At 63.0% G+C, this 13,945-nt stretch overlaps 1 protein-coding gene across 2 annotated transcripts in view; it reads right to left on the bottom strand.

The window, feature by feature from the left end:
- Positions 1-700: 700 nt before the first annotated feature.
- LOC111146550 (trafficking protein particle complex 9) overlaps positions 701-13,945 on the bottom strand; it is a 636,638-nt gene continuing 623,393 nt past the window's right edge. For both annotated transcript variants that reach the window (XM_022502135.1, XM_022502136.1), the window contains 2 exons: positions 2,095-2,315; positions 701-1,485 (listed from right to left, as the gene is read on the bottom strand). In XM_022502135.1, the coding sequence (XP_022357843.1) occupies positions 1,318-1,485; positions 2,095-2,315 (389 nt within the window). In that variant the 3' untranslated portion in view covers positions 701-1,317. The remainder of the gene's footprint in view (positions 1,486-2,094; positions 2,316-13,945) is intronic.

Here is a 13,945-nt window from a genome sequence, read left to right as displayed (position 1 = left end):
TGAGAGCAAGTCACTGCCATCCCTGCTGCCCGGGCAGCCTTGTGGAAACGGGGAGTCCCCAAGTCCTGACCCAGGAGTGACGTGTGCCAGACACACTGATGCTGTGGGGACAGAGGCGGCACCAGCCTGCCCACGGGAAGGGCAGTGGCTGCTGCAGGGACCAGCGGGCGGGTGGCCCCCAAGGGAGCAGGGAGGAGGGGAGGCCCGGGGGGGGGGAACCCAGCCTCATGGGTTGAGGGCTGTGGCTGCAACAGGGACTGTCCCATCAGGTCAGGGCCACCCAGCCCAACCTATGCCCGCGGTCACGCCCAAAGGTCTCCCCGAGGGCTTGAGCGGGATGGAAGATCTCCCCATGTTTGGTGGGGATGGAAAAGAGCAGCAGATGTTTCGTGGACCTCATGAGAGAAACCAGGAGCCCAAGATGGCCAGAGCCGTCATGAGGGGCTGAGGCCCACAGTGGGGCTCGAGTCAGGGCTCCGACCGGAGCCGGGGAGCCAGGCCTGAAAAGCGCAGGCACGGGGTGGGGGCTGTGGGGTCAAAGGGATGGACAGACACAGGCCCGACCCTGCAGGCCGCCAGCCGTGTGTGTCCCGGGGGGTTTCTGTGTCGTCCTGCTGCATGGGAAGCCCCGCCTGAGCCGGGGCTGATGGGCCGGGTGGGCTGGCCCCGGGCCATGCTGGCAAACAGATGCACGGAGGGACACGGGCGGACCGCAGAGAAGCAAGGCGGGCCCTTTATTGGAGAACTTGTCACAGACACACGGACACATGCAGCCCACGGCAACCCTGCCTGGCCCGGAAACAGCCCCGGGCCTGGAGCTGCTGGTGCGGGCCCGGAGGTCTGCCTGCCGGGGAAATGGGTGGATCTGCCTGGCATCGACCAGCACCATCCCTCCTGCGGGGCTGCCTCGGCCCTCGGGAGAAGAGCCAGCCCCGGGGGGGCGGGGAGACGGTGCGTGGGGGAGTTCAAGGTCTGAGGGGGCTCAGGGGAGGCTCCCAGGCCCCACCAGGCCGTGGCCCTCCTTCATGCTTGCCTTTCCTTTCTCCTGGCTGGGCCGCGATCCCCAGGTCACAGGGACAGGTCCAGGGACCGGGTGGGGGGCGGGGCTGGGGAGGCCTGGGCTGGGTGGGTGCTGCCCTGGGGGGTCCGGTTAGTACCAAGTGGCAGCAGAGGGCCCTGCTGGCCAGTCCGGGGAGGGGTGAGGCTGCCGTGTCTGGGGTGCTCACAGGAGAAAGGGGAAGAAGCGTGGGTTCGAGGGCTGGGGCGGGATGGCGGGAAGGTGGGGGCCAGGCCGGGCCCCTGTGGCTGCCCTGGGGCTCAGGCTGGTGCTTCCAGGGCGCGCACGTGCACACTGGGCAGGCAGAACCAGGAGGGCGGCAGCTCCTTGCTTGCGCTGTCCTGGTGGAAACGGATGTGGAGGAAGAAGTCGCCCGTGTAGAGGAAGAGGAGGGCTCCCAGGCAGGCCGACTGGCCTGCAGGCTGCACCTGTAGGAGGAGGGACAGATGTCAGCCCGGAGCAGACCAACCCCAAAGCCCCCAGGAGACCCGTGGACCTGCCTGGACACAGGGGCAACAGGGGAGGGGAGGCCCCTCCAGGGCTTCCCTGCTGTGCCTCCCCAAGCAGGTGGCTGCCCTCTCTGAGCCGTAGCTCCCAGCATCAGAAGGAGCACAGCACGTCCCTCCCCGGGCCATGTCAGGGTTGAGGCAGGCCGGGGCGTGGCTGGGATGAGATGTCGTTTCTGCGGGTGATCGGGGCTTGGCTGAGGGCTGTGCTGTGCGGACATCACCGCGGGCAGCCACGGTAGGCCGGGAACACGGACTGAGGGGCGCCAGGGGCGGGGATGGCAGCAGGTCTGACACCATCCTTGGCCACCTGCAGCTGCTTTGTCTCCTTAGCAAGCTTCTAGGCTGGTCCCACCGTCCTGGGTCCCAGCCAGGACTTGTGATGTTCTGCGGCAACTTGGGTGAATGAGGGTCAGCACAGACAAGGCTGGGCTCACCCACCGCTGGGCCCTCCACCTGGGAGGGGGGGGACCTGAGGACAAAGGGACAGGGACCACAGGGGCTGCACGGGTTTCACAGACTGCCACGTACTGCGTCCAGGTGGAGGGTGCCGGAGCCCACGAAGGAGACGGCGCTGTGCAGGTCGTAGTTGCGTGCCCCATTCTGGTGGTCCTGGAAGGGCGCCACAGTGAGCGCGAAGGGCCCCACGCTGCGCGGGCTCCGGTTGGTCAGCCGCACCTCCAGACGCACGGGGTCGCCCACCCGGCAGGCCGCGGCCTCACAGTCACAGGGCTGTCCGTCCACCAGCACATCTGCAAGGGACACGGACACGAAACTGTCAAGGGCACTGCCCCGCTGGCCTTGCGCACCCGTCTCCTGTTCATTCTCCCGTTCACTCCCCTCCTCCTTCCCACACCAAGGCAGCCGCCCCGTCTGTGCGGGCTGGGTGCTGGGCACAGACGCGTGGCCCAGTCCCTGCTGTCCTGCTGTGCAGGCTGGAGAAGACAGGTGTGGACACCAGAGCTGTCCCCCGGAGGGTCTGTGCCATGCTGGAGGGGCCCGGGGTCAGCTGGGGTCTCCCATGCTCCTGTCCGAGAGGGCTGGCTGTGGCCATGGCCCACAGCGGAGAGAAAAGCCAGGAAAGAGAATCAGAACCAGAAGGCAAGAATGTGGCAGGGGCTGTCGTGGCGTGCCTGGGACCTGGCTGGGCCTCTGCCACACACACGTGCACAGTGGCCCGCCCAGAGCCCCCCAGGGAAGGCTGGGCCCTCCCTGGGGCACCAGAGAGGTGACAGGACACGAGCTGGGGAGAGGTCTGGACCTTGAGGAGCAGAGCGGGGATGGGGGGCGGAGGGGTGGGGGAGACGGGGGTGGGGGGTTGGTAGACTGGAAGGTGCTGTGCCAGGACCCCCACTCCCCTCAAACTCCCAGGACGTCCCTGCGGGATGATGGGAGGGGAGGTCTGGGGGACCCACTTGGAGGCCCGGGTGGGATTTGAGAATGAGACGCATCCTTGGGAGAGGCAGACGAGGGGAAGCTGACTTGGAGGAGAGGCCACCATGAGGTCAGAGGCAGAGACTGGAGGCCCAGAGCTGAGAGAGCAGGAAGCAGCCCCCCCGCCCCCCTCCCTGAGACTCTGTAGGGTGCAAAGCCCAGCCAACACCTGGCCTGCAGACCGGGGAGGGGGCCAGCGCCTGTCGGGTGATGCTCACAGTCCGCGGTCCCTTCTTATGGCGGCTCTGCCACCGACATGGCCAGGCAGGAGGCCTCCAGCTCATGGACCCGACCGTGGAGGTCAGGGAGGGGGGCCCACGGCCATGTTGTGACTTTGTGTCACCTGCTGCTAGCTGTGCGGCTGCAAGGGGCCGACCCGAGCCCCGCCAGCCTGCCTCGGCTGACCTCTAGCTGTTGTGTCCACAGGCGGACCGGGAGACACCTCCTCCTGCCTGGCAGCCGCTTCCACCAGGTGACCGCAGGGAAGACCCTCCCGCCCGGCCACTGGGGGCGCCCTGGAGCCCGTGGGAGGGGGCTGATTCCTCACTCGGGTCCTGGAGGCACAGGACTGGAGGAAAGTTGGGGGTGGCCTGCCTTGGGGGAGCAAGGAAAACCCTCCCTGCAGGGACGTGCTCTCCTGGGGGGGGCGGGGGTTTGCTCTCTCCAGTTGATCTCGCGCAGCCAGGCCAGGGACGGGAGTGAGTGTGTGTGTGTGTGTGTGTGTGTGTGTGCGCGCGCACAGGAGAGATGGAGTGAGAGTGCGTACATGGGCGATGCATGTGTGTGTGTGCGTGACTGCATGAGACAGTCTGTGTGTGTATGAGTGTGTGGATGTGCATGTGTGAGAACACGTGTGAGTGAGAGCATGTGTAGCGGTACACGTGTGTGGGAGTGGGAGCGTGCATGCGTGTGGACGGGGGGCACACCGGGAACTGGGGGCGGGCAGAGGCCCGAGGCAGCACATGGGGACGGCTCTGAATGCCGCTAGGCTGGGGTGGGGAGGGGCTGTGGGTCCAGAACCACCCACCATGTGTGCCACCAAGTCCATTCTTCCAGAAAAGCCTGAGACCAAGTCTCTCCCCACCATATTTCGTTTCTTTAAAATCACAAGCTTTTATAACACATTATAGAAAGTTTGGAAAATTCATTGAAATAAAACTAATTTTCTAAGTGCCCCCTGCTGCCAGCCCTTCTCCCAGCCACCACTCTCCCTTCGCTTCCCCCCCCCCCCCCCCCCCGTGTGTTCACCGCCGTGGCCTGTTGGCTGGCGCTCTGGGACCTCGAGAACAGCAGCACGGTCCACACGCGGACATTTTAGCGAGAATGTTTTCAAAGGCGGCAGGGGATTCCGTTAAAGGAATAAACAGTGATTTACCCACCCGAGCCCCGGGAGGTCATGCGCACCGTTTCCGTATTTAAATAACCCCAGTGTGCGAGTTTTTACACCGAGCTCCGTCTAAATTCCTCCCTTGCGTTCCGCGGGTACAGTGTCACGAACGGAACCCCTGGCCCAGGAGTAAGAGCGTTTCTAAGAGGGTCTGCTTCCTGCCTGCCCCTCCCCGCATCCCCACCTTCCCAGGAGGGAAACCTCCGTCCTCCCCCCTGACGACCCCGCATCACCTCCCCTGGGCTCCTACCCCGGGGGCAGAGCCTCCGCCCGGCGGGCTGTGTGGGCGCTGGGCCACCACGGGGTAAGACCCGTCCATTCCAGCATCCTCCGCCGACCCTCACCCCCTCTCAGCGCCTGCAGCTGGGGTCACAGGACCCCGGAAACACATCTTGGTCCCGCGCTACAGCCAGGCTGCGGCCACAGGGGCGCGACGGGGTGCTTCCCTCCTGGCCCGGACGGGGCCCTCCACCAAGCGCAGGCACGGGCTGGCAGGCACCGCGGGCCTCGGTCGCGTCTGCTGAACAGTGAACACGACCAGGCACCGCCTAAGCCTCTTGAATCAGACGGGAGAATGGAGGGAGCAGGAGTCGGGCGCCTCGGTTGCTGGTTCCATTAAGGGAAAGATACGATTATGTGCAAATCAGCGAAGGGTGGCTGGCTCATTACGTCTCTGCTCGTTTTTTTTCCTTGCAGAGAACTGTGCGCATTACTCACTTGCTAGGGTAGCTGAGCACTGGCCTCTGGCTCGCAGCAGAGCGGCTCCCAGCCCACCTGTTGGTGAACCCTTCCCTGGCCCCCAGCTCCCGGGCAAGGGGGAGGGGAGACAGTGCTGTGTGCGCAGCTACTGGCAGTCCTCTTCCCTTGGCACTCTCTTGAAGGAGCAGGGATCTGTGGCCTTGAGGCCAGGCCAGGGCGGAAGGGGTGGTGGACATGCCCCCAGCTAAGCAGGGGGGATCCCATGATCCTACCTCAGAGGCCTGGGGTAGGGCTAGAGAACCAGAGAGGGGGCAGAGGACCCAGCCAGGCCTTTCCTGCCCTGGTCTGAGGGGAGCACTCCCCCTGGGCCCCCAGATCGCTGGCTCTTCCTCGGAGCTGTGACGGCTTGCCCCCCAGGGGAAGAAGAGGGGCGGCTCTCTAGAGTGGCAGAACCCACCCCACCTGCCACCTGCCGTGTCTTCACTCACAGGGTGACAACTGTCCCAGCTCAGCCTGGCATGAGTGCTGGAAATCCTGCATCCAGGAAGCCCTGGGTCCCAGGCAAACGGGGACAGCCGGGCATGCCACCCCAGGATCTGGCGCCCAGAATGACTGCCCACCACACTGGAGCATTTCTGTGCTTAGAAAGCAGCCGTTTCCTCCCTTTCTGCAGGCCAACATCTCAGATCAGGTCCAAAGGCCCAGAACGCCCCACATCACTCCACTCACAGCCGAGTGGAGCACGGGTCTGCTGTTCCCTGAGTGAACGACAGCGGGCTCCCTGAATCGAGGAGGATGCCACGGGTGGTCTCTCCTGGGACCCGTAGGGTGCTGGTTCAGAAATCTGGGAAAGACATGCCTAAGAGTGCCAGGGTTGCTGGAGGTGCTAGCTGTGCTCGGGGGTGGGGGGCTGGGCACCCCATCGGCACTGCCTCTCCAGCGCACCCCCTGCTGGAACCAAATTCCCTTGTCTGGTTCTGAACTGGACCAGCCGTGTCCCATCCTGGGCAGAGGACCCCTCGAAGGGGCAGGGAGCAGCAGCTGAGATCAGAGAACAGGCCTGAGCGGGCCACCAGCGGCTCAGGAAACCTACTACCTAGGAAGGAGCTGGGAATGAATACACTCTTCTCAGAGGCGAGCTGTTTGGGAGTCATTCCTGCTGTGCCTGAGGGAGGAGAGCCTCCCCTTAACTGCTTCCCGGTGGGAGTCCTGTCCGAGGTGGTCCCCTGCCCTCTAGATGGGGAAGGTGGGTGCCTTGACCACGTGCCCACAGCAAGACCGGGACCCCAAGAGTGGCGGTGGATGAGGTCCCACAGCTGCGAGGGAGCCGTGCACAGGGGACCTCCTCCTGGGGCTGCTCAGGAGCGGAGAGCAGGACACACAGAGCTCAGACTCTGGGGGGTCAAACCTTTCCCCTGGAAACTTCCAGAACCCTGAGTCTGCTTTCCTGCCACAGAAGACGGTGAGGTAGACAGACTAATGCCCCCTAAAGGATGTCTGCGTCCTCACCCCTGGAACCTGTGGGACATGTCCCCTCCCTTGACAAAAGGGACTCAGCAGCTATGATGAGGGGAGGGTGTCCTGGAGTAGCCGGGTCAGGGGAGGAGGTGATGGCATCTCAGAGGCCCAGCCTCACACCTGAAGGTCACACCGAAATCACTCCTGCTTGGCACCCATGCCCAGTCCATCGGCACCCCGGGATCAGCAGTCAGCATTCCCGCCTCCAGCTGAGCTGGGGCCAGCTTCCTAGCAGACCCCCCTATGTCCACACTTCCTGTTCTCCCCCTGCCATCCAGCAGTCACAGGATGGTGTAAAAATGCCGCTCAACTGTATTACTTCCTCACTTGCTACTCACCTGCTACGGCTTCTCTTTACACTCAGAACAAAGGGGAGGTTTGATCAGATTTTGGCCACTGACCCTGGCTTCCAGGGCCCTGCGCAGCTCCAGTCGGGCTCGATCACACAGGCTGCTGTATCCCCCCACTTCTTGCTCTAACCACGTGATCTCCCTCCTGTTCCTCTAGCCTGCGCCTGCCGAGCACGTACCTGTCCCAGGGCCTTTGCCCCTGCTATTGCCTCCTTGGCCCTCTCCTCTGAGAGGCCATTTCTGACCACCCAGTGAAGAGCCCGCCCACCCCTGTTACTCTTCCATACCCTCTGTTTTCTCACGGTTCTCGACACCTTATCTCTTGTTCGCCCAACTGCTTAACTATTAGCTGTGGTCCTTCTTCCCTGGATGCTCGAGGAGAACTGGCACTTGCCTGGTCCCCAACACCAGGCCAGGTAGGCACTTGCTCCGTTTGGTACCCGTTAGATGACCAAGCAGCTGACCAAGGGCGTGGGTGTGCTCTGGGCCGCACTCGAACCCCACCCCGTTCACTGGCTGTGCCCAGCCCCCCTTCTGGCCCCAGGTCACTTATCTTTAACCTGTGTGTCCGAGGGACCGGGCCAAGCCTGACGTGCCCCATGCAGGGAGGATGTTAGGACCAACCTGCCACTGCCCGGCTCTGGGTCCCCGACCCGCAGGCCAGACTTCCCGTGGAAGATGTTATTTATGCGAAGAATCTCATGTCATGAGAATTCTCCCGGGAGCAGATTAGTCTCTTCCCTCAAAGCATTAAATCGGGCCGGTCCACCTTCTCCCTCCGCCCCCAGGCCTGCTTCTCCTTCACTTTTAATACCAGCCAGAGTCACGGACTTAATTTTGTCTGGCTCAGAATTCCTCCTGAAGCCGCTGCCCCGTTTATGCTACAGCACGTCCCTGGGCTCTGGCAGAAGCACCTGCTATAAATAGAAGCGGAGAGGAGGGAAGGGCCCTGGGGGGTGGCACTGGAGAGGCTCGAGGAGAGTGGAAGCTGCCCGTGCCGGCCTGCATTTTGGCCAAGGGCAGCCACTGTTGGGTGGGGGCTCGGGTGGGGAGCCAGCCATGAGGACGGGGGACAGGGATGCGCCCTGGGCGGGGGTAGGGGTCTTGTGCTGAACCCTCCTGCCGGGGTCTTACTCATCAGCCAAGCCGACGGGCAGCCTCATGTCCCTCCTGGAGGGCACACACGACAGGTGGGGCTGTGGTGTAGGGACACTGAGATGTGGGGAGCCGATGGAGCTGCTGGGGCCCAGGCCCAGGGCCTGCCCCCGCTACCCGGCTCTGTGGGAGCCTCACCCTAGAGAGCTTGCTGCGGGCCAGTGAGGTAAGCATGGGCTGCTCCCGTGTCCCCAGCGGGGGCTTCCCGGAGGAGGGTGCCTGGATCCACAGCCGTGAGAACCTTCTGGAATCCCAAGCCCTTAGCTTCCGCTCCTTCTGGAGCTCAGGACCAGATGGCTGGGGCTTAGTGTGGGATCCTCTTCTCCCACGCATAGCACAGAGTAGGGGCCTGGCAAGTCTGAGGCCACCAGTGATCGCAGGGCTAGACTCTGGGACAACCAAGGGCCGGGAGCATGGCTGTAGGTGAGAGGCAGGTCCGAGGCAGGGTTTACGGAGCCGGTGTTGGGGGACGGCACATGAGGAGCCGGTCCTGAAGACAAGTAGGTCAGAGGCGGCAGGCGGTCCGGCTGGGCCTCTGGGGCCCACCGGGGTCTGCCCAGCCTGCTCTGTGCAGAGAGGGTGGGCGAGGGGGCAGGGGCAGGTGCGAGCTCCCGGCAATCAGGACACGTTGCTAAGCTGTGAACAGCCGGGAGGTTCTGACCTCAGCGAGACTTCTCCCAGCAGAACTTCCCAGCCCGGCTGTACCCTGAGCGTCTGCTTTTCTGGGCCCGGGGCGGGCTGAGCATCCAGTGTGGACGTGCACGTGCCCACAGTCTCGCTCGGAGTGGGCAGCAGAGAGGAGCCGAGCGAGCGGGGCAGAAGCTGGGGCAGGACCCCCTGGTGGAGCCGCCTGCACAGTGGCACAGTGGGCTCCTCCGAGGGGGAAGGGAACACCTAAAATACCAGCCCGCCCCAAGGTCATGTGCAAATCACCTTCAGCGGCAAAGAGGGCGGGTTTTTTGCCCCTCAGGCTTATCAGACAAGCCACGGGCTTCTCCCTTAGGTCAAGATTCCCGAGTCCTGCCTCAGCCTCACTCCAACCCTCCTCCCTTTGGGGACAGTAAGAAACCAGCAGCCAGACTTCAGGAGCAAATGTCTGATTTTGGATAAAGCGTCGTAAAGATGTGAGAACCACGCAGTAGAAATTAATCCGGTGAAGACCCAGGAACAGCCCCACTGAGCCAGGTTTGAGAGGCTCTGCCCAGCCACCTTCAGGGAAAGCACCTGTAAACGGCAAACCTCAGGAGACACACGCATTTTTCTGGCCAACATAAATGTGGGGCGGGGCCTAAACTTGAGAGTCACATTGGATTCAGGTGAGGCTTGGGGATTACTAGAGAAGCTCTGTCACTTTTTAAGCAAAGCAGAGAAATTCAAGCGGAAAAACAAGCAAAGCCTAGGACGTGAGGAGAGTGGTACGGCGAGGGGACCCAGGGGCCCTGTCCTCCCTGGTGACGGCACCAGCTGGCAGGCCGTCCCTTGGAAGAAGTCACAGGCAGATCCGGTATGAGCCCCTGGAATGTCCAAGCATCCGGTAAAAAGTGGACAACTTTCTCGAATGCCAACATGATAGTAGCCGACGTGTTTTCCTTCTTTACCAATGAGAGCCGTAACTGATCTCTTCTCTTTGGCTGACAGGAAGCCCAGCACCGATGGTGTAGCAGACCACTCTGGCCCTCAGCAAGCCGCCCTGCAGTCTCCACGCACATGCACACACACACTCTCACACACACACTCTCTCTCTCACACACACACACACACACACCCTCTTCTGCAGGTCTTGACCGATTACGCCAAATGCAGTTTCCCTTAGTCTGGACATTTAAATTTTAATTTGGCTACTTTATTGCATATTGAGGGAATTTGGGGAAGAGACCGGAAGCCTGAGCATGCCCAGGAGGTAGGGTGACGGTGTTCTGGGCAAGGCCTCGCAGGCAGAAAGGCAGTGGACATCTGGGGGAGGGGGCAGCAGAACGCACAGCCCCCCTCACTCTTCCCCACCCCCCACCCCCCCTCCCCTCCTCACAAGGCCACGCCCTCGGGGGAGCAGGCTCAGAGACGGACGGGCAGGAGGAGGGCTGGCTCTGCGGGTCCCAGGACCACCGTGAGGTTTCTGGGGAGCCCAGCGCAGCCACCAGGCACCCCCCGGGTTGCGGGGCCAGAACGCGGGCTCTATCTGCCCGGTCGGCGATCGTCCAGGGTGTGCACCGTGTGAGGCCGGAGCTTGCTCTCACCCCACCAAATGGCACGCGTTTTTAGCAGTTACGGAGGTATCTAATTAGTTCATAAAGCAGAATCCCTCCTCCCCGGCACCCAGGGAGGGAGCCCGTCCGAGGCCCACACGCGTAATCACCCGCAGGTGGAGGGCAGCTCCCGAGGAGCCGTGTGGCTCTCTTGGGTAAGTAATTTACTTTTACAACTTTTCATTAAAGATTAAAGGGAATTAAATCAAAATTAAGGCAAGCTGGAATTGCAGGGGAGGCCGGCGCGGCTTGGAGCACCCGTGGAGAGACTCTCGGGCCCCGGAGCACCACTGCCAGCCTGGCACAGGGCGTCACTAGCACAGGAGGGGCACGGAGGGCGCCCACTCGCCCAGAAGACTGCCTTGGGCTGTATCCTGGCGTGGCTCGTGCCTGTCTGTGCACCGTGGTGAACATGGGCAGAGACGCTTGGGTCTGGGGTCCCATCCCACGGACACCCTCCACAGTTCTGGGGCTGGGCTTCTCGGCTGAGCTCAGACGCCAAGTGGAGGGCTGGGGTGAGCCCTTCAGACCCCAGAGCGTCTGCTCTCTCATCGGAAGGCGGGCACCATGCCCCGCACCCAGAGGTTTGGCGCGTGGAGTAAAGTAGACGCGCCCAGCAGGGCTGAGCTGGGAGCCTGCCCAGCAGGGGAGCTGGGATGAGGGGCCCCAGGCAGCAGCTCCGAGCGCACTGCCACGGCCCCTTCAGTCCCAGAGATTTGAACCCAGGTCTCCCCACCACCAAAGCCAGCACAGGCCCCTTCCCTGAGGGCTCCGTGCTGACGGTGGCGTTTACAGCCCTCTGTGTCCCCCCTGCCTTCTGTGCTGGGCTCCTGGGGCCCTCTCCTGGGCACACAACCCCCGCCCCTGCATCACAAGGCCCTGCTCACACGTCCCCTTCACCAAGGGAGCCTTCCAGGGGGCTTGCCAGACTGTTCCCTTCCTGCCAGGCACACCGCCAGACCGCAGCCTCCCGGGTGGCGAATGTGAACAGGGGACGGAGTCCTGGCTGGGGCACAGGAGGGGAAACGATGTCCCCCAAACTCGGCCCACAAACACGCGCCTCCTACCATCACCTTCTTCCCATCAAGATGGAGAAGTGGGGCGCGGAGCCTCGGGGGAGGCCACGGGGAAGGCGGGGCCCCAGAATGGGCAGAACTGGGATCCCCCATGAGTTCCAGAAAGGCCCCCCCACCCCACCAAAAACAGCACAAAACCTAAATACAGGAAGGCTGGTGTTCGGTCCCTGAAATCCGGGCTCTTTCTTACCATGCCGAGTGGTGACAAGTACAGGCCTCGAGTGCCCCCGGGACCAGCTCCCAGCACTCGGAAGGAAACGCAGGAGCGCGGCTTGGAGCTGACGGGCCCCGGGTCCCCGTTCCTGCCCGTTGGGACAGGGAACACCCTGGCTCACCAGGGACAAACCTCTGGTAGAGCCACCCCCTTCCAACGCCTCGACTAAGACACGCGCGTCAGCCCGCAGGAGATGTACCGGGAGGAAAGCGGGAGAGAGAAATGGGGAATCTGCCTGGGGCCGGTCGCGTTAGGCAGAGCCCTCGCTCTGAGCACAGCAGAGAATTTAAACTGACTCCTCTGTCCGCCGGCAACGTCTGCACCTTTCCGAACGCTCGGTTTTCATCTCGTTGCAAGCCTTTCTACATAAAGCAGGTCCCCGCCACCCAGGGAGCCCCCACACTGCCTCTGTGACGCGGCACCAAGCCCAGGACCTGCTCCCCTGCAGGCCGGGTCACACACCAGTGACCCGCAGGCCCTCCTCTCTGGTGACCAGGCACAAGGGGGTCGGCCGGTGCAGGAAACGGTCCACACGGGCCGTGTGCTGTTCTGCCTAGGAGCCCGCCCAGCTCGCCTGTCCAGTTCGGCCTCCCTCCCCAGGGAAGCTGCCCACCCAGTCCAGTGCCAGGGTCCCTGCACCTGACACTGTACACTGACCTGGGGGATGCAGCTCCTGAGGCCTGGGGCTGGGCGCCTCCACCGTTCCCCAGGGCCCAGCATGGCCTGTGTACGTGGGGCCTCCCACCATGATTTGCAGGCCTGCCCCGGGCCGTGCCAAGGAGACAGGACTCTGGACTTGACGTCCAGTGGGGGAGACGGCAAAGCAGAAAAAGAAGGGTTTCGAGAGCGAAGCCCTAAAATGATGTTTGGTGCAGCGATGATTCCAGAGTATTCCAGACTGAGCTGAAGGCCGCCTGCCTCTCCCGGTCTGTGTCGCCCTCCCCTGGTGCCCTGTGACCCCACCCTGCCCCTGGCAGCCTCCGCAGCCATGCGCAATGCCCCTCAAACCCTGCTCCTTGCCGACTCCTACTGGCCTCTTTAAAACTCAGCCCAAGCAGCACCTCCTCCAGGAAGACCACCTGTTCTACACCCAGGTCAAACCAGCTCCTTGTCACGCGGTGCACGGACCCACCTCAGGAGTCTTCTGTGACAAGCTGCCTCCGGTCGAGACTTGCTCTTTGAGGGGACGGGCTCAGGACTCACTGTGCCAACTGAATAATGAACTCAGCTATCTACTGCTTACTGTGTGACCTGAGGTAACTCACTTAACCTCTCTGAGCCTCTGCTTCCCTGCCTGCTCCACGAGAGGGAAGAGCCAGATGCTCTCAGAACAGGCTGTCACTTCCCGGCACTCGTGCCCGGGCTCAGCCCCGCAACGTGACTGTAGGAAGCCGGGCACAGACCCCTCGTTCCGCTGAGCCACAGCCCTATGTGTGCTGCCTGCTGTGCTCGCTGGACACGGTGCCTGGAGCCGTCCCCCCTCCGCACGCAGCCTGGGCCTGACACCTGGCTGGTGCTTGGCCCATGTTCATGGGTCAAACAGACTCTAGAACGACAACAGCCAGAGTTTCCCCTAGAACCACGGCGTCCTGGAGCACACTGTCCATCAGGGACGACTGGGGCCCCAGAAGAGTCTTCTGAGCGGCCCAAGTGACCAAACCATGGGGTGGTGGTGAGCTTGCTGCTCTGCGTGTAACCGGGAACAGGGTCGGAGCTGCCCCTGCCACGAGAAAGCTGCCCCTTTGAGCCACCGGCAAGCACCACCCCACCGAGTTCGCACCACTTTTGGAAGGGCGCTGAGGGGTTCACAGGGATACAGACGGGAGACGGGGCACCTCACTTTCTGCTTTCCCCAGGGCCTGGGGGAGCTGCCTGCATTGGGGGAAACTGAGGTCTGCACACACCCAAGGTGAGGGGCCCACCGCACCCCACCCAGGGTGAAGGGGCCAGACAGTGTAGGAGGACATAGCAGGGGGACGTCGGAGCAAAGAGTCTCAGGGTGAGGTGCCCCAGATGTCCCGCTGTGGCAAGGGCGGCATGCTGGTCCCGAAGGCCCTCATCGGAGCTACTCCTACCGACCGAGGCCTGGAGCGGTGTTCCCAGTTCCCAGGCTGAGCTTCTCTGATGAGCGCTGGAGCATCCCAGAGGCTTCCAAGAGCAGGAAGTGTGCGAGATTCCGAGTCTCGCTGATGAAGGCCTGTGCCACATGAAGGAGGGTGGACGTACCAAGTCCCAGAGGGACGTCTCCCTGGGGCCCTGGCCAGCTACAGTCTGCCATTCCCCCTCGGCCCCTCCAACCCAGCAGA

Source organism: Enhydra lutris, unplaced genomic scaffold, assembly GCF_002288905.1.
Source record: "Enhydra lutris kenyoni isolate GAN:26980312 unplaced genomic scaffold, ASM228890v2 scaffoldscaffold14, whole genome shotgun sequence".
NCBI classification, from domain to species: domain Eukaryota; kingdom Metazoa; phylum Chordata; class Mammalia; order Carnivora; family Mustelidae; genus Enhydra; species Enhydra lutris.
This window is presented reverse-complemented; position numbering and strand designations above follow the sequence as displayed.